At 39.5% G+C, this 21,572-nt stretch overlaps 1 protein-coding gene across 1 annotated transcript in view; it reads right to left on the bottom strand.

Annotated features, from left to right (window-relative positions):
• LOC124788425 (lipase member H-like) overlaps positions 1-21,572 on the bottom strand; it is a 154,974-nt gene that overhangs the window by 66,282 nt on the left and 67,120 nt on the right. Inside the window, exon 3 of the mRNA XM_047255692.1 lies at positions 11,899-12,153. Coding sequence (XP_047111648.1) covers positions 11,899-12,153 — 255 coding nt within the window. The remainder of the gene's footprint in view (positions 1-11,898; positions 12,154-21,572) is intronic.

Genomic DNA, 21,572 nt, shown 5'->3' with positions numbered 1-21,572 from the left:
TACTTCTTAAATTCAGACAGATTACTCTGCATAATTCTGATATGGTAACTGTGGACCCAAATGTGTCAATCATAAGGGCCTATGTGTTAATCACTTGCAAATTCAAACTGGAAATCGAAGATCTGTCAGCAAAGTGGACTGGTTGTCAGAATCCAGAACAAAACATACCAGTTTTCTCTTACCTGTGGGTTCTGTAACAGAAATGCATGCTGTTTGCAGATGTGTGAAGCTGGGGCATCCTGTGTTTACATTACCCACTGAACTAGAACTCATTTGCACTCTAGGAGATGTAGGAGTTTAATGGACACAAACAGATTTGTGATTGTTGTCTTCACAGAATGAATCAGTTCACAGAATGAATAGAAAGTCTGGCCTATCTTCATACAACTTTTAAAGTATGGTCTTACTTGCGGCAGAGGAAACAGTTGTTACATGACTTCAGTATGTTTAGATACATCAGTTCTAGTTATTTCTCACTGAAATTAGTAAAACCCAAATTAGCTGTTGTATTTCCAGCTATACTGATACACAACTTGTGATAAACAAAGTCCTGTTTAGTTTCTTCTGACGTGTGCATTCCACTGTTTCTGTGAGTTTCTTGCCATATATATAAGTGGAGAAGTATGTATAAGTGGAAAATGACTGCCTGTAGTGCAGAGAAGAGGGCTTTTGGGAAAGGAGCTACGCTGAAATCCAAAGCACGTGAATTTATATACAGATTGCGTGTTTACTATGAAAGGGAAAGGGACAATGGTGGGTCTTTCATATGAGTGAGAAAAGTGGTTGACAGAGTGGCAGAGGCATTGAAAACATCTCTACAGCAACAGTGAAGAGAGTCACAAATGATAAAGAGGCTGCAAGCTGTTATTTTGACGCCTGGAAACCCAAGGAAGAGACCATGTTGTGTGACTGAAACAGACAACTTTGCCGAAAGTGCTATCAGGCAACACATATATGCATACTTAAGCAGGAAGGAGTGTCTGACACTCAAAAATTTGATGGCATCACTGTCAGACAGTGGTTTGTTCACAGGCAGAATGACAAGTCTCTCCACTGTTTTGAAAAAAATTGGCTTCCATTGGAAAAAGTTCTCCGAATGAAAAGTATTAATGGAACACAGAGACATTGTAGTGTGGAGATGTTGTTGCCTGCATGAGTTGCTAGCAGTGAATCTAGAAAATGTAATATGAATTGACGAAACATGGGTCAACATGCGTCATGCACATTCTGTCGCATGGACAGATGACATGCGTCACGGAACTATGAGTATGCCAACTAGTAAGGGAGGGCGACTAATTATAGTTCATGCTGGCTCTATGAGTGGTTCTGTTCCTGGTTCTATGATGATGTTCTAGTCAAAAACAAAAACTGCCTACTATAATGAGGAGATGAATGCAGATACTTCAAAGACTGGTTTGCTACCAAATCTCAGTTCTGGTAGTGTTTTTGTAATGGATAATTCTCTGTACCATTCTGTACAATTAAATTAGGCACCAACGGGTGCTGCAAGGAGAGATGAAATAGTCAGCTGGTTGCCAGATAGTAAAATAGGCTTTGAACAGAATATCCAGAAAGTGGAACTTTTGGAATTAGTGAAATGATACAAGCCATAGAAGATGCATTATGTGATTGATAAGTAGCAAAGAACCACGGACACAAAGTTAGACATCTTTCAGCATACCACTGCCATTACAAAGCAATTGAACTCATCTGGGCTCAAATAAAAGCAGATGTTGCAGAGCAAAACAAATCCTTTATGTTGTGAGACACACAGAGGATGCTAAATGAGGCTGTCACACGAATAATGCCAGAAAATTGGAGGAGCGTCATCAACCATGTGTGGAATAAGATTACAACGTCAAACATAGAAGAAGGTGTAAGAGAAAAATCCATTCATAATATTGTAATTTCTTTATCAGACGATGAGGGCAGCTGCAGTGAAGATACCGAAGACTATGCAGTTGTGACAAGAGATGACCAATCAGATGAGGATGATCTTGGGGTTTCCATTCTTCCACATGAAAAATAGAGATACTGTCTGTTATATCCTAGCCAGTAATGCTACCCGAGCCCGCTGCCAAAAGGTTGGCAGCATCAAAGTCCGGACGCCGTCCGCATAAGCAGCGCCAGCGAGACAGGAAATCGCCGCAAGTCTGCGCGCGCCACCGCTGGCTTCTGGTTTCTTAAGGAGTCGCGAGCACTAGGACAGTTCAGTATTCGCCGCTCAGTTGTATACTCACCACCGATTTGTGTACTTGCTAGTCAGTTGTGTGTTCATCGCGGCAGAGTTGTTGTTTGTCATCAGCCGACGCTGACCTAGCCGCTCCGACTCGAACTAGACAGATTTCTGTAGACTCAGAGTTCACTACTGTGTTTCTGTATCTTCGTTAATAAAGATAAGTACCGACTTTTATTTAATCAGAGTGTTTGGGTTTTCATCTTTCTGTTCACTGTTCCAGCGGACCAGTCGGCCCGCTATTAAAAGTGTGGCGGTGACTTCGTAAGCCGTTTCTACAGCGAATTGTTTGTCGCTACGAACGCCGCCACAAAACTGTCCTTATTTGATATTTTATATGTAACATCTGTGCAATTTGCTTTACCTTGTTAACGTTGAAAATCTGATTGTGTGTAATTTTTATTTTGGCTGGAACCATAGTCATGGTAATTTTTTTTAATGATGTTACTGCCATTTCGGGGTAATAATTTTTATTTTATTGTTATACAATCCAGAGTTCGGCCATATGCCATTTTTAAGTACAGTAACTTATTTGTATGTCAAATGCTATCAGACTGGTATGAAATACAGTGAAATCTGAACGGTATAACAATAAAATAAAAGCTGTTGCTGTCAAATGGCAGCAATATCATTAAAGAAATATTTATTTGTATGTTTGTGTAAGTTGACAAACACTGGTAGCACATGTGAAAAAATATTCCATCAAGGAACGCATCGATCAGCAGAATGCTGCTCATACAGGAATGCGGCAATGAGTGACCGGCATTGTTTGGTTTGGAAGGAGCCGAGAGATGCTGTGGGCCGAACGGTGGGGTGGGAAGGTCTGGCACCCCACTCCCCCCGCCACTGGCTCACTGTCCATCCATGTTGAATACTGGCAACTGTGCTGGAAGGTGTCAGAGCTCTTCTCTCGATGTACGGAGTATAGTATTCACCATAATGGATGTATTTGCTGATAAGGGGTTGTATTCTGTATTTCCAGTCAATATCAGAAGCCACATTCTATTTTTCACTTCAAAAGATGTTGGATTGCTGTAAAATGCACTCAGCCCATGAATTCTAAAAACAAATTTCCTGGAACAGTCTTGGTTTTGCCAAGAAGTCAAAATGTGTGAAGCTCTCATAATTGTTTATGTCAGTGTAAAGTGCAAAGAACTATACAGACACAGAGTGTACTGAAATTATGAAACCCTTCTGGAATGACAAGCAGGTATTGCTTTTTGCCACAATACATGTTAGAACAACCCTTTAGTGTGTTCTGTCTAAGCTTTTATAAGATCCAACACTCCATTCAGAAATTGAATTCTTTCACTCATTTCTGATTTGTTGATTGGCAAGGAAAAGTGTAGTTCTTCTTCAACAAGTTAAGTGTAAGCTTTGGGTGAGAATGTTCTTAAATGTGAGCATTTGTAATATCTTTCAGGCCTCATTCCACCTACATTTTATTACTAAGTTACATTACCTTAAATTTGTTGGTGGTTTTTGCAGAAGAAGCACATTCTATTTACTTCCACAATAAACTTTGAAGACTTGGCTTTGAAAACATTGTTACTTCTTTTCAAAGCATACTTTTCTTTCCTCAGGAGTGACATTTTAATATGTCATCTGTTTCCCCAAATCCTTGCATTAGTCACCTTAACAGGATCAGCTCTTTTAAAACATGACAATCATCTGTGCTGGAGCTCTCCATCTTTTGGAAATTGGTGATAAACAACATTTGTAGTTTTATATGAAGCTTTTTTGCATTCAGTAATAGCACAATGATTTCTGCTTTTGCTCATAGTACTTTAAAACAGCCAACAACAAGAATAGCTAACACGCAACTGCATTCTATTTGTTTCAACAGAAGGATTTGGGAATTTGCTTGCACACTCATAGCGTTGTTGCTTGATGCTTCTCACTTCCTGTATTTCCAGAAACATGATGCTGTTCCACCAGCAATCTGCACGGGAAGCCAATATGGCATGCCCTGTGTATACACGTCCAACAGATCACAGGAAAATATTGCAAATGGTGGTTTGAGAAACGTTACTCTCGAAGTAAATTTTATTTCACACAAGATAAATTATGTTAAGTGTAAGATTGCGCGATGATTTCTTAATTCACGGAGTAGCCATTTATGTCATTATTGAAAATTTTATTGGCACATTTGTGTCTGATATGTCTTAAAAGGGAACACATACTAAAAAAGACCAATAATATACATGAAAGCTTAGCTTTTCTTGTAGCTAAATTGTTTCTATATTAATTTAAGCTATTAACTTTACTTATTTGTGTGTACACCATTATTAAAATATTGGTACATTATTAAAATATTGGTACATCAATATTTTTTCCAAAAAATATCGATATATATTGGCATATTTCTCCTACTGATATATTGATAATGAAATGGTAATATCAGGCTCCAATACTTTGATTTTATTTCATATTTTTTTCTACAGTTTTCACTAAATACTTGAAATTGTTCTTTTGCAATTGTAATAGAACATAATTTTACTTTCAGAGTGAGAAGCAGTCTTACTGCTTTTTGAGCTTTCATCGTGTCCAGTCTTTCTCTTTGACCGCGTGAAGCAAGTATAGGTGGCACAAAAGAAGTGCAATTGCACTGGGATTTGGCAATGTGAATGGAATAACAAGACTTCTGATGTGAAGAAATAGCACACCTGTTGCATTAAAAAACAATTTTTCTTCACATCAGCTTTCTTCAAAAATATTTGCTGAAAATAATGAACAAAAATCTAAATGACAAGACTGGTCTTTGACATGGGCAAAGACATGTGAGGGGAAATGTTGATGCAATCAGTCCTCAGCACTACCAGCAGAAACTGCAACATTTAACTTCACCATACAACTCCTAGGTCACTGGCATTTGTAGAAATGAAAATACAGGAAGTCGACATGAAGTGCTCAGGACAAATCCAATATGTGACGAAAGTGAATGACAGAGCCATTGAACACCTTTTATTTTGCCATTTACATGCAGTTACCATTGTTAGCAAAGTGGTTATAGCCAGGGTAAACGTGCATCATTTTCCTATCAATTCTCATATTGAGTGATGTGTTGAACCCGTGTCCGGCCATCCTAATTTAGGTTTTTCATAATTTCCCTAAGTCGCTTTAGGCAAATACCCAGATGGTTCCATTGAAAGGTCATGACTAACTTCTTTTCCCATCCTTTGGTCCCCTCCCCCAAATCAACTAACCAATCAACCATTCCTATCAATTCTTGCTCTAAGGGGATAAGCAGGCTGCTGGCTTGTTGATGTACAGAATATCTAATAATAAGTCAGCACTTAAATATGTAGCTCTAAAACCAGCAGTATATTAATAACGCGCAGCCAATATTTTTACAGGCTAGTTTGTCAATATTTTTTCCATTGATATATCGATATTTATTCTCGATATACCAAGGGCCGATAATGATTTTTTTTTAATATTTATATATCGGATTCCACTATGTGCTACTTAATAGACATGTTGCTATTGGTTGAATACATCACATGGCCTATGCTTTGAATATCTGCAGTCATTCGCTGGTGAGATGACGTGACGTGACATGAGCTATGACTGGCTGAAAAAAGGGCATCGTGATCGTGTTCACTGGCCAGTGTTGGCCTGCAGGCCATAGTTTGGAGACACCTGGTTTACACACTTACAGCATCTGGTCTGATTTAAATAGATTATGGTTGGAGGAGGCAAGGAAGAGATAAACAGAGAACTCTGTCTCATGTAAAGAAGGAAATATGTTTCATCTACCTTGCTATTCTTGGATTATGTGCCCAAAAAAATCTTTATTTGCCATGTGATATCTTGTTTATCATATTCTATGGCAGAAAAGTCCAGTTTACCAATTATATACACATGTATCGTAAAGTTATGTTCTCCTTAAAATTCAATCCAAAACAGAATGAATACATTTACCACTGCCATAGAGTCTATATACCTACCTTAATTAATTTTTAATTAATTTTCCGGCTGATTTTATTTTTGTTGAAAATAATAAACCTCCAGATACAAAAGGTATACTGTCACATTGCATTGGTATCATTTTGGGTAAAATCACTCTTTCTTTTATTTGGAATGCATTTTTGTATCTGTTCACTGCTATATTATTGCTAGCAACCTGCGATCACAGAGACATAGTGAAATATGGGGCTTCTTTGCCAAAGTAGGTGATGGGAAAGCCAAGTGCAACTTTTGTCTATTTCATATAAAGGAGGAAATGCATTCAAACTTGCTCATCATGTTTGTATGATGCAGCCAACAGAGTCTTTGTGTGTGTTTAGCACCTCCTGCTCCTGCAACCCTTGATATTTCTTGTAAAGATAACCAGGATGATCAGCAACCAACATCAACACATGCCAGAACTGAATGGCAGTCACTGCCAGTGGATGGCAGTACCACCTCAAGAGCAGTAAGTCAACCTCCAAATCAAGGAACATTGTCTATGCATTTTGTGAAGCCTCTGTCTAACAAAATAAATCAACCGTGGGTTGCGAAAGCTTGAATTTTGTGTGTGTGTTTGTGTTTGTTATTGTCTCTATCAATGTGCCAACGCTTTCGTTTGGTAAGTTACATCATTTTTGTTCTTAAAAAATAAATCAAGAGATAGATGTTGCACTTGGCCTGTGAAAGATTACTTGTCCCTTAGCATAGCTGAGAGCAAGCAGTTTCAAAAGTTCATAAGTAAACTGAATGGCACTTACTGAATTCCAGTATAAAAGACCATTTTCAACAAATTTCTCCAATAACAATACACAATGACAAAGGAAGTAATGGCAAAAACCAAAATTAATTCTGTAGAAGACATTGTGTGGATTATAGCCAGTAATGAGAGCTATTTGTTGGTGATAACACACTATGTTAAAGACCTGGAGCTGGCGTCTTCTCTTCTAGAGTGTTTTAGATATAATGAATGGCACATTCAGAAAACCTCACTGAAGAACTGTGATAAGTAACCAGGGAATGGGGCTCTGAAGAAAAAGTTGTGTGTGTAGTTGGTGACAATGCTGCTAATATTGTGGCAGCTATACGACTCACAGCCTGGAAAAAAAATCCCCTGCTTTGCATACACCATAAATTTAATTGTTCATAATAGCCTTCAGCACATTCAAGTCGTTCTGAATAAAGTGAAAAATACTGAATTTTTAAAAAAAGAAGTACGCAGGTTGAAAGAGCCTGCCCTGGCAGTAAAACAGGATACCACTACAAGGTGCACTTGTAATAATAGCTGATGTCAAGCATTCCCTGATGTCACTACTAATTATCAATTATCCAGCTCTTCCAAATTTGACCACAGACAACACTGTATGTATTACACAAGCTTGTGAAGTATTGGAAGTTTTCAATGACTGGTTTGAAGACATGAGCAGTGAAAGGGTGGTCACTGGGTGTTACAAGTTTGTCAATAACACTAAAATTCATGGTGATGTGTACCAGATGGCTGAGAAGTTAATTGAAAAGCTACACTGGCAATTTTTCAGTATAGAGGGAAATTCAATTTTCACAGAAGAAAATTTATTTGATTCTCAATTCAGATTATATCGATTTTCTGATAAAAATTTGGGTTAGAAAGTAAAATTCTATCTGATAAGGCAATTTGAGAAATACAAAGTGCACACATCCACAGCCACTGCAAAAATCCCAGTTCCCATCACCAAATCTACTTCCTATCTCTGGGTTGAATTTAATGTGGTGTCTTCCAGGTTAAAGAGTACTCCACACCTAAGAGCTGCTTCGATAGTGTAAGTGGACAAATATTTGCAAGAACCCTTGCTACAGAGGCAAGGCAGTCCATTTCAGTGGTGGTCTGAATGGCAGTCAGTATACTAAAACAGTGAGGGAGCCACAACCGAATAAAATGAGTTGTGAATGTTATAAAGTGTGAGAACTGTGAAGTGTTTGAAATAACAGTTCATTGAAACAGAGTTGTTGATTCACACTTCACAGGATGAAGCATTCTTTTGAATGACTTATTCATGAGCTATACATCACCAGCACGTAGTAATGTAGTGTTGGTCTAGAAGTTCAGTTGTTTGTTATTAGTTCTGTTCTGTGTTTGAAAAGGATGTTGATTACCAAGTGTGGGAAGGCAGATATTTAGCTTAAAAAATTTATAATTGTTTATTTGTGTGATGTACTGTGGGATTCTGACTAGTGCAATAAGTAAAGAAGACAAAAAAGTTCCGTAACATTTCATTACAAAATTTAATGCATGGCTTGGAAAAATGTGGCTCTCTCTTCACAAAGTATGAATCTACCAGCAGCCAACTAAAAGAAACTTCAAGAAGACTACATTGAGGAGACTACCTAAATAACTTATTTCTTTTAAGATGATGCTTTTTCTCAACATTGTAATTACTCAGTTCACATTCATATTTTGCCATGTGCACAGTTACCAATGTAAGCCACTGAATGCCTACTTATGAACTTCAGTCAATCATTTTAATGAATGCCAAAGAAAATGGGTAGAGGTTACATTCCAAATGAGCTGCCTACAATAATCTATGTTTTGAGAAGTTGAAATCTTCTTTCAGTTTGTTTCTGAGACAAGAGGTGATTGAGCTGGGTGGAATATTACCCTATAATATAATCCAATACTGAAAAATGACATGGGATTTCACAAAGTAAGTAATTCAGTCAGTGGCTTGGCTTTAAGCAGCTTATACCCCCAATGTCTGTATCACAGAAGAGAGAACATATTTCTGTGAAGTACTCTTTTTTTCAGCACAGATTTTGAAGTTTATACATAATCAGCATTGTGAAGCATCAGAGTCTGGAACTGCTGCAGTCAATAAGTTAGTGAACAGATTTTCTGATTGAAATATTACACTGGTCAATAGTTTTTTTCAAACTCTTTGTTGCATGAGATTTTTTTACTGATTCTTAATGTTTCTGATCTGCTGATTTCAAATCTGTAGATAGTTTTGCTCTTCATGCTCTGGTTTTCATACAATTCAAACTTTCTCATTCCAGCAGTTCACAGTTAGATTAATTACTTACAAGTGAGGGATGACTGACATATGATGGCAAACTGTTCCTGGAGCATTAAACGAGACCTCCCTGAAGTGGTCAACAAATGGAAGAGCTTGGAATGAATCAGGGTCTGTCTCTAAACATGCAGCTGAAGCGTTAGCCTCCAGAGCACAAGAAAAATGTGTACTGGGTGATACCATAAAAGTGTCAAATTACTAAAAGCAGGAAGAGTGTTCCCCTCCCCCCCCCCCCTTCCCCACACACACACACAGAGCACAGAGGAAGATACGATTGTCTATGGCCATAATGTCTCTGGTCCTCTCTATGAATTAGAGATTATACTGAACAGTATACTAGTGGTACTGGAAATTCCACAGCAATAAAAGAACTGCTAACTATGAAAGTCTCATAGATGATGTGCTGTCAGCATTTCATCTCGTAGGATGTAATATGAGTGCCAAATTCCATTTCCTATACAGTTACCTTGATAAATACCTTGGCAACTTTGGAAGACATCAGTGATGAGCAAGGTGATCGGTTCCATCAGGGCTTCAAGACTGTAGAAGAGCACTAGCAAGGGAGATGAGACATAAATATGATGGCAGACTATGGCTGAAGTATTAAACATTGTCTTCCTGAAGTAGTTCACAAACAGAAGAGCGAAATGATTCTTCCTCAACAGAATGTTTTAATTATAAGTCACTTTTATCTAACTGCAATCTTCTCCATGATGGTATGTACTCAATTTGTACCACTAAATACATTCAGACAATGTTTCCATTTACACTACTGGCCATTAAAATTGTTATACCACGAAGATGACGAGTTACAGACGTGAAATTTAACTGACAGGAAGAAGATGCTGTGATATGCAAATGATTACCTTTTCAGAGCATTCACACAAGATTGGCATCAGTGGCTACACCTACAACATGCTGACATGAGGAAGTTTTCAACCAATTTCTCATACAAAAACAGCAGTTGACCAGCATTGCCTGGTGAAACATTGTTGTGATGCCTCGTGTAAGGAGGAGAAATGCATACCATCATGTTTCCGACTTTGATAAAGGTCGGACTGTAGCCTGTCGCAATTGTCGTTTATCGTATCGCGACATTGCTGCTTGTGTCGGTCAAGATCCAATGACTGTCAGCAGAATATGGAATCGGTGGGTTCAGGAGGGAATACGGAATGCCGTTCTGGATCCCAACGGCCTTGTATCACTAGCAGTCAAGATGACAGGCATCTTATCCGCATGGCTGTAACAGATTGTGCAGCCACGTCTTGATCCCTGAGTCAACAGATGGGGACGTCTGCAAGACAACAAGCATCTGCACAAACAGTTCGACGATGATTGCAGCAGCATGGACTATCAGCTCGGAGACCGTGGCTGCGGTTACCCTTGATGCTGCATCACAGACAGGAACGCCTGCGATGGTGTATTCAACGATGAACCTGGGTGCACGAATGGCAAAACGTCACTTTTTCGCATGAATCCAGGTTTTGTTTACAGCATCATGATGGTTGCATCTGTGTTTGGCGACATCGCGGTGAACACAGATTGGAAGCATGTATTCGTCATCGCCATACTGGTGTATCACCTGGCATGATGGTATGGGGTGCCATTGGTTACACATCTTGGTCACCTCTTGTTCGCATTGACGGCACTTTGAACAGTGGATGTTACATTTCAGGTGTGTTATGACCTGTGGCTCTACTCTTCATTCAATCCCTGCAAAACCCTACATTTCAGGAGGATAATGCACGACCGCATGTTGCAGGTCCTGTACGGGGCTTTCTGGATACAGAAAATGTTCAACTGCTTCCCTGGCCATCACATTCTTCAGATCTCTAACAAATTGAAAATGTCTGGTCAATGGTGGTCAAGCAACTGGCTCGTCACAATACGCCAGTCACTACTCTTGATGAACTGTGGTATTGTGTTGAAACTGCATGGGCAGCTGTACCTGTACACGCCATTCAAGTTCTTTTTGACTCAATGCCTAGGGGTATCAAGGCCATTATTACAGCCAGAAGTGATTGTTCTGGGTACTGATTTCTCAGGATCTATGCACATAAATTGCGTGAAAAAGTAATCACATGTCAGTTCTAGTATAATATATTTGTGCAATGAATACCCGTTTATCATCTGCAATTCTTCTTGGTGTAAGAATTTTAATGGCCAGTAGGGTAATTTGTATTATACAACTAAGTTCAAGAGACTGAAATCAAGTCTTTATCCACCTATACTGTGATTTAATGACGGAAACATGAAATATAGACATCTGGTGAACACAAGAAAACTGGAGCTTTCAGAAAAAAAAACCACAACTTTAGTTCTGAAATAAGCACCTTTAATTAGGCAAGAACAACTGCTGATAGCAATGCAACAAAAACGTTACTTTACTTTTTGGAAACTCTGTACATCTTGTTCCTATAAATATCTTTTGAATAGCTTTGTATCCAATTTTGCACTTTATATCTGTTTGTAGCTTGGTAGCTTGGTAAGATTTTGCAACAACAGATATGCAACCAAGAGTTACAAGCATGGACAACACCTTGTGTCATAACTGCAGACATCACAATTTGCAAAAAACTGATTTTCTTTGTTACTTTATATGAAAAAGATGACATATCCTTAGCAAAATAATTTCTTTTTAAATGTTAGCAGTGTTGAATACTGTACCTGTGATGAGTGCCACTTTATTCTGCTGTGATAATGACCCTCCAATCACACCAACAACATGGGCACCCAGACTATGACCAACCAAGTGAGTTCTTGACAAGTTCAGGCCATGTATCTCTACTAAACAATCCACAAATTTTGCCACAAACTGACCAACAATGACTAGATCCTCTCGTACTTGATCATATGCTGCATTGCTTGCAATAGGTGACCAGTCTATAGAAATAACATTATAATCACCTGCTGTCAAATATGCTGTAAAAGAACAAATAAGATTTGTTAATGGCTCACGTTGGAATCAGCTTTTTTCTAGTACAGCAACTATATGTTCATCAATTTTGTTTATTCATTAAAAATGTTCCACATATCAATCAAAAGCAAGAGCTGCGAAGGTTATGGAACGAGTAAAGGTAACATTAACAAAACAAACACATCTCTTAAAATTTAAACTGTATCTCGGTACACTTTATTAACAATCACTATACTTTTCGAACCACAAATTAGCATTATATTGCACAAAAAAAAATAAAAAAAAAATAAAATTGTCCATTATCAAAAAAGATATTTACCTATGCTAGAAAATAAGAAAATATAGATACCGCTACATAGACTTAATATAGTTTTAAAAATTAATATTAGATGCTAGTTTCTAATTTTTGACGTGTCTCCTGTACCATAATCACATGATTTGATAGTGTATGTTACGAGACTAATAAATCACAATTCACAATTCTCTCAATACCATTTATGTTTACCCCAAGAATAGATGGGTAGATCACATAACTAATGAGGAGGTATTGAATAGAATTGGGGAGAAGAGGAGTTTGTGGCACAACTTGACAAGAAGAAGGGACCGGTAGGTAGGACATGTTCTGAGGCATCAAGGGATCACAAATTTAACATTGGAGGGCAGCATGGAGGGTAAAAATTGTAGAGGGAGACCAAGAGATGAATACACTAAGCAGATTCAGAAGGATGTAGGTTGCAGTAAGTACTGGGAGATGAAGAAGCTTGCACAGGATAGAGTGGCATGGAGAGCTGCATCAAACCAGTCTCAGGACTGAAGACAACAACAACAACAAATGTAACCAAGGCAAATGGCAGAAAAGACAAAACTCAGAAAGCAGCTACTGCTTCCTGCTTTATATTAAGTTACTGCTGTTTATCTTGTACAAGTAGCTAATTATTTATTTGAATACATGGGTATTTTTCAAGGAAAACATCTGCAACAACTGAATCTCATTTACAATGCTGAACACCTTGGCATATAGCTTTATAATGAACATTGCTGCTTCCTATGCAGTTAACAGGAATTTACAAACTCTGAATTTACACAATAAGATAATTTGTAGAAGGACTGGTTAATAAGGTGTTTCAAAATTTCCTTATGGGTTAGTAGATATTTCCACTTTTACACTATGTTACATAACAACTTGTTACATAATTCCTCTCTGGACCATTGACAAGGAAGCAAAATGTGCATGAAAATTATTTTATTGACTTGTATATTATGAATATGCAAACCACTGTTTAGCTGCAATTGAGAAGTGAGTGTAGGAATTCAAGATCCTGAAAAAGTTTGTGAGTTCTACAGTAATGTACTTTACACAATATTGTTCCACTCAAGAATGAGTTCATCACATACACCTAAATTTTTTGAAGTTTTGACTCAGCAAGTTCAGAGTCAAGCAGGCAAATTTATACCCAGTGTGCCAATCAGTATGTAAACATGGAGTGTCGCTACACAAATTGCGAGCAAGGAAGCAAAACAGAAAACCATGCAGTACATCATAACAGGACAGTGTGAAGTAACATTCTGTAGTTGTGAGCACAAGAGGGCCACTGCAACAGTCACATGCTGTTGAAAGACCTGAGCTCAAAAACCCAGAATAATTATTGAGCCACAGCAATGAGGCATGGAATGTTGAAAAGTCCAATAACCAGAACAAATGTGCTCATCCAATTAGAGCCACCATGTCACAGGTGCAGGTTATGCTGCTTAAATAATTGGGCTTTTAGAGCTCACATTCACATTTAGTCATGCCACCATTCTGTCCATGACACAAGTACCAGAGAGAATAACAGTCTACTGAGTTGCAGTAAAGCCATGACAAGCTGATCGATGTGGTCTACAACCACCTCAATGTATGCCAAAGCCATGGTCTGCCATTGCAGCCTATTTGGACATCCTCCTACAGAGGGTTGTTCGTGGTGACTGTCCTACATGACAACCATCTCCCTGGATTACACTGTCAGCTATGCTCAATTAAAAGCATGATGGGCCATCTACGAGCGCACTGAGGCGTAGGCTGACTTGTGCTGTCAAAAATCTTATAACAGACAGTGCCTATTTATCTTCCCCACTGGCACCCACGTATCTCCAAGATAGCCAGTGTTCAGTGACTTGTGGCACTAGCACCATGACTCGCCAACGAGGTGGATCAGCAGTTCTCCTCAGTGTGCGCTGAGGTCCTCTCGCTGCATGATGCTATGCAGTATTTACATTACCCTGTGTATTCACACTGACAACAGAATGTCATTCCAGATATCCCTATCTATGTTACTAATGCCTCCTGGCAAAGCCTGACAACTCCCACACACCACAGCTTGGTCTGCTCGGGCCACTACATTTGATATCACGAAGTGGTCGCCAAATACTCTGACACTGCTACATTTGGTGGCAGCAGTAACAGTTATCTCAACTACTTCTTGCTACCACATCTGCAGCCTTTGTACATTGTCTCAAAGTGAAAGCACAATGTGATGCAGTAAGTGAATATTTTTTATTGATAGTTTTTTGGTTTATGTGTGTATCTTGCTTGGCCATGGAAGGACGACATAGAGACATTCATCGTGACCTTAAAGTTACCCTTGTCAGGTCAGAGGCACCTTCAGATTCATTGCCATTTAAGGGGGAATTGCAAACAGACATGTCTGACAGCAGTGGAGTGTTAGGGCATGAGTTGCCATGTACCAAGGGTGTGCCAGCCACATATAGTATTTTTATATGATTTAGACACCTGGCATAAGATATTTTTGAGTCCCATTGGGCAATGACGTGGAGAAAGGATGTATATATATATAGTTACGTCTGCTTGTGTCTGTGTATGTGCGGATGGATATGGGTGTGTGTGTGTGTGTGAGTATATACCCGTCCTTTTTTCCCCCTAATGTAAGTCTTTCCGCTCCCGGGATTGGAATGACTCCTTACCCTCTCCCTTAAAACCCACATCCTTTCGTCTTTCCCTCTCCTTCCCTCTTTCCTGACGAAGCAACCTTTTTTTTAAAAAAACAAAGATGATGTGACTTACCATACGAAAGCGCTGGCAGGTCGATAGAAACACAAACAGACACATACATACACACAAAATTCAAGCTTTCACAACAAACTGTTGCCTCATCAGGAAAGAGGGAAGGAGAGGGAAAGACGAAAGGATGTGGGTTTTAAGGGAGAGGGTAAGGAGTCATTCCAATCCCGGGAGCGGAAAGACTTACCTTAGGGGGAAAAAAGGACGGGTATACACTCGCACGCACACACATATCCATCCACACATCTACAGACACAAGCAGACATATTTAAAATTTAAATATAAATGAGGAACTAGCTTTAAAAAAAATGGTGTTTCCTGATGTGAGCAAAAATCTTAAGCACTAACATCAACATCTTTTGTATTGAACTGTTTTTAAATGTAGAAAGCAAGCCAAATGGTATATGTGTTTCATGACCACTTTAATTTCAATAAAATGAAGCACAATTGGTGGCAAAAATATGCATTTCCTTGGAGTTGCAAGAGAGATTTAAAATACCTTCACTGATTTCAGAAATAACCTCAGACACAAGTAGGCCTCTTGAAAGACATGCATAAGGTAGGGAAGAACTGTGTAAACCAATGCTGTAGGTGACTGCCAATAAACTGTTCATTTTACAATGTTCATTATTATTGGTCATTACCCACAGTGTTATATCTATTATTTTACAGGTATAATTGATTTTTCAGAGCATACAAATCACCAATGAGTGACACAATTTTCTGCTTCTTATCATCCACACTTTCTAACATATAAACTACTTTTGAACTGCCAAAATGCACTAGAACAAATAAAATGTCTATAAAACACCAGACTGTACAACATACTTGTGGTGAGACAGTTTCAATTCCTGAAATCCATCATCCATGGCCCCTGGCCTGGTGAGGAGCACTGCAGTCCTGGGTCCATGGATAAACCATGAAAATCTGCTGCATTATGCCACACACAAACAGAACCGGCCTACAGGCAGATTGAAGAGACTAGATCTGACAGGCAGGGGCTGCACTTTAGTGGGAATCGAATGGCTTCAGATTGGCCGGCATGATCCATTACAGATACCCACAGAAATGACCTCCAGTTTGGCCTATCACAGAAATCCACTTGTGTGGCCAGCTGATCACGAGCCACCGACAGCATGTTGATGAAATGAGACCACATGATCAATCTATGCAACAGATAACTTCTTCAAATACTCTGAGAAACAATAATAATGAGAATAGGTAGCAACTCATCACAAAGATGATTGCTGAGCCACAGACAGACATGTAGAAAAGACAATCACAACCAATTTTCAGCCATAGCTTTTGTGAGAAAATGAGAGCACACACACATTCACAGAATCACTCAGACACAACTCAGGCACTGAGAATCAGACCCAAACAAACCACTGTTGACACCTCCCTGCCTCTTGTCGGTAGCTGCTAGGCTTGCGGCAAGAAGTGGTGGCAGCACTGACTGCAAGCTGAAGGGAGTGGTAGGAAGGGAAGAAGCAGTAGGAATGAGGGAATAGAGAAGCGGCGAACGTACTCAACTGCACCCAGCCAGTGACGATGCATGACACCTCAGTTAACAAATCATTTCATCTACTGAGACATGGGATTTTTTCAGGGTTTTTTTTCCTCAAATTTCCCTGATAATTCCCTAATTTTCCTGATAAGTTCAAAATTCCCCTGATTTTCAGAACCTGTAGCAACCCTGAGTCAGTTTAAAGTGCCGGTTCTGTAAATTTTCTCAATAGTATTCCTCAAAAAGGATGTTGCCTTCCCTATAGGGATTCCCATTTGAGTTCCTGAAGCATGTCCGTAACAGTTGCATGTTGTTCGAACTGATCAGTAACCAGCCTGCTTCTGAACTACTTCAATACAATGATATTAGGGCTACTACCACATTGTGTGGTTGGTCAGATGAGACTTCTCCTTGTGTGGTTAATTTACAATGAACAGGCGTAGCTAAAGTATAAGTTTTCCCTCATGAAGTTCTTAGTAAGGCACAAACATTCCAACGGTTGGCCTACGGTTTGCGTTAGCATTATCACAAGCAAAATAGCACAAGGTTCTTCAGAGAAAAACTGAGGACTCTCATGCAATAACATAATGAATTGGTACAGGTCTTTTCAGCTATAAACTGGAATATTAGTGTGCAGACATACAAACTGACACAAAATTCAGAAACCAATAGTGTCTTACTGCAGGAAGACGAAAATAGAGTTTTTGATGTTTGTTTGTGTGGTATTGCCACCGAGATGTCATATGGAGTTAGGGTACAAAATCCTGGTTACTTGGCCACACCTCTTCAAGTTGCTATGCAATGAAGAAAACTACTGTCAAATTTTCAAATAAATCAGCAAAAGACAATCGGAAGAAGGCCATGCAGCAAACAAAGCATTACATGAAAATTCGGAAATGACAACAGACCAGTCCAAGCATGTCAAAATCAGTACTAAAAATGGTGGTAGGAATAAATAAATGAGCAAACTAGCACAAAAGGTCAAAAACAGATGACAGTCTGAACAAGACAGATGACAACAAAGACTGACAAGGGGATTGCATTAGAAGGAATGATGCCCTCAAGAGCTAATGTGTCAGCAAAAATTAGCAATTTTTGAAAATATAATATAAGTTGGATGGATAAAAAAATCTACTCACCAAGTGGTGACAGAAGAACACACATAAAAGTTAAGGAAATGTTCAAGCATTTGGAGCCAGTGGCAGAAAGGTTAAAGCAACAGCAAGAGGAATGAAGGAAAAGGAGTGGTAAGGTTTACAAAATGGGGAGACTTATGGAAAAGTTGCCTAGAATCCTGAGTCAGGTGAGACTTATGAGACAGGTTGGGAGGCAAAGGAACTACTTTCCTTCATATGTAATATTGAATGGAAATATCACTTTGCAACACAATCCCGAAACCTATTCAACAGAAAACTTAACATTTAACTTGGCTTCGACCACTTCAGACCATGATCGCAGTTTTATCCAGCACCACTACCTCAAACTAAGCCCTTACAAGAGTTCCAAGAACTCCTAACATCCATCATTGCTTCACACTCCTTTCTCATTCCCTACAATATGACCATATGCTGCCTCCTGTGGAACTCTTAAGTTCTTCATTCCCTAAAAATTGATGACACCATCACCAACCTCCCCACTGGCAAGCGACCTACTACTATGGTACTTGACTGATGTGATTATGTAAGCAAGGATCTATGCCAGCTTTCTGACACCACTATGTACTGCCATTAAGGACCCATCTCTGGAATCAAAACTGATCTGCACTTCCTCCTTGAAAGCTAGGCTCCTCATAGTGACTAACAACTCAATCCATAGAACTCCTTACCCCACCCAAATCACACACTCCCAACTTTAACCTTCTTCCTGAAATACACAAACCAAATCACCCTGGCTGCCCCATAGTTGCTGCCTTCAAAGCATCCACCAAACGTACACTATATGATCAAAAGTATCCGGACACCCCCAAAAACATACTTTTTCATATTACGTGCATTGTGCTGCCACCTAGTGCCAGGTACTCCACATCAGCGACCTCAGTAGTTATTAGACATCACCAGAGAGCAGAATGGGGTGCTCCCTGGAACTCATGGACTTCAAACGTGGTCAGGTGATTGGGTGTGACTTGTGTCATACATCTATACATGAGATTTCCACACTCCTAAATATCCCTAGGTCCACTGTTTCTGATGTGATAGTGAAGTGGAAACGTGAACGGATACGTACTGCACAAAAGCATACAGGCCAACCTTGTCTGTTGACTGACACAGACTGCCAGTAGTTGAAGAGGATTATAATGTGTAATAGGCAGACATCAATCCAGACCATCACACAGGAATTGCTAACTGCATCAGGATCCACTGCATGTGCTATGACAGTTTGGTAGGAGGTGAGAAAACTTGGATTTCATGGTCAAGCGGCTGCCCATAAACCACACATCACTCCGGTAAATGCCAAATTACACTTGCTTGGTGTAAGGAGCATAAATATTGGATGTCTGAACAGTGGAGAAACATGTGTGGAGCGACGAATCATGATACACAATGTGGCGATCTGCTGGCCTGGTGTGGGTATGGCGAATGCCCAGTGAATGTCATCTGCCAGTGTGTGTAGTGCCAATAGTAAAATTTGGAGGCGGTGGTGTTATGGTGTGGTCATGTTTTTCATGGAGGGGCTTGCACCCCTTGTTGTTTTGTGTGGCACTATCACAGCACAGGCCTACATTGATGTTTTTATCATCTTCTTGCTTCCCACTGCTGAAGAGCAATTCAGGGATGGCGATTGCATCTTTCAACACGATTGAGCACCTGTTCATAATGCATGGCCTGTGATGGAGTGGTTACATGATAATAACATCCCTGTGATGGACTGGCCTGCACCGAGTCCTGACCTGAATCCTATAGAACACCCTTAGGATGTTTTGGAACACCGATTTCATGCCAGGCCTCACCGACCGACATCGACACCTCTTCTCAGTGCAGCACTCTGTGAAGAATGGGCTGCCATTCCCCAAGAAACCTTCCAGCACCTGATTGAACGTATGCCTGCAAGGGTGGAAGCTGTCATCAAGGCTTAGGGTGAGCCAACATCATATTGAATTCCAGCATTACCGATGGAGGGCGCCGCAAACTTGTTAAGTCATTTTCAGCCAGGTGTCTGGATACTTTTGATCACATAGTGTATATCTGTGTTAGCTGATCAACACCTGCAACCCATAGTACAAATACTCCTTTCCTATATTAAAGGCACCATCCAATTCCTAGATCATCTGAAATTTGTGCCCAACTCCCTCTCAGCCCACACCTAGTTGTCACCATTGATGCCACCTCCATCTATACCAACATCTCCCATGTACTTGGTCTGCCTGCTGCTGAACGTTATCTCAACCACTTGATTCCTTCTGACTCACCTTAATCAACTTTACGCTTATAAGCTGGAGAGAATAACTTAGGCACAATGAAGTTAACTGCAAAGAAACCATTGGTAACAGAAGAAATACTTCAGTTGATCGTTGAAAGAAGGAAGTACAAAAATGTTCCAGGAAATTCAGGAATATAGAATTAAATGTCAATTAAGGATGACATAAATAGGAAGTGCAGGGAAGCTAAGGTGACATGGCTACATGAAAATGTGGAAAAATCAAAAAAGAAATGACTCAGAATTTAGAAAAGTCAAAATAACTTTCAGTAAAATTAAAAGCACTATAACATTAAGATTGCAGTGGGAATTCCACTGCTAAATGCAGAGAGGAGAGTGGACAGGCAGAAAGTGTACACTGAGGGCCTGTATGAAGGTGAGGACTCATCTGATGACTTGATAGAAGAAAAAATGGGAATTGATAAGGAAGAGGATAGGGGATCCAATCCTAGAATTAGAATTCAGAAAGGCTTTGGATGACTTAAAATCAACCAAGGTAAATAGGGATATAGAACATTCCATTGGAATTACTAAAATCATTGTGGGAAGTGGCAACAAAATTAATATCACACAGTTCCCAAGATTGCAAGAGCTGACAAGTGATAGGATTGTCACACAATCAGCTTAGGAGCTCATGCACCCAAGTTATGGACAAGAATAATATACAGGTGGATGGAAAAGAAAATTGAGGATCAGTTAGATGACAGTCAGTTTGGCTTTAGAAAAGCAGTTCTGATGTTGCAGTTGATAATGGAAGCAAGGCTGAAGAAAAATCAAAACATGTTCATTGAACCTAGAAAAAGTATCTGACAATGTAAAACGGCGCAAGCTGTCGGAAAGCTTGACAAAAACAGGGTAAGCTATTGAGAAAGATGGGTAATATACAATATCCACAAGAACCACGAGGAACCAAGAGCAGACAAAAAGAGTGAAAAAGGGATAAGACAGGGATGCAGTCTTTTGCCTCTGCTGTTCAATTTATGCATCAAAGAAGCAATGAAGAAATAAAAGAAATGTTCATGAGTGGCATTAAAATTCAAGGTGACAGCATACTGATGTTAAAATTCTACATCTACATCTACATTCATACTCTGCAAGCCACCTGACGGTGTGTGGCAGAGGGTACCCTGAGTACCTCTATCGGTTCTCCCTTCTATTCCAGTCTCGTATTGTTCGTGGAAAGAAGGATTGTCGGTATGCTTCTGTGTGGGCTCTAATCTCCCTGATTTTATCCTCATGGTCTCTTCACGAGATATACATAGGAGGGAGCAATATACTGCTTGACTCTTCAGTGAACGTATATTCTCGAAACTTTAACAAAAGCCCGTACCAAGCTACTGAGCGTCTCTCCTGCAGAGTCTTCCACTGGAGTTTATCTATCATCTCCGTAACGCTTTCATGATTACTAAATGATCCTGTAATGAAGTGCACTGCTCTCCGTTGGA

This window comes from Schistocerca piceifrons, chromosome 3, assembly GCF_021461385.2.
Source record: "Schistocerca piceifrons isolate TAMUIC-IGC-003096 chromosome 3, iqSchPice1.1, whole genome shotgun sequence".
In the NCBI taxonomy this organism is placed as follows: Eukaryota; Metazoa; Arthropoda; class Insecta; order Orthoptera; family Acrididae; genus Schistocerca; species Schistocerca piceifrons.
This window is presented reverse-complemented; position numbering and strand designations above follow the sequence as displayed.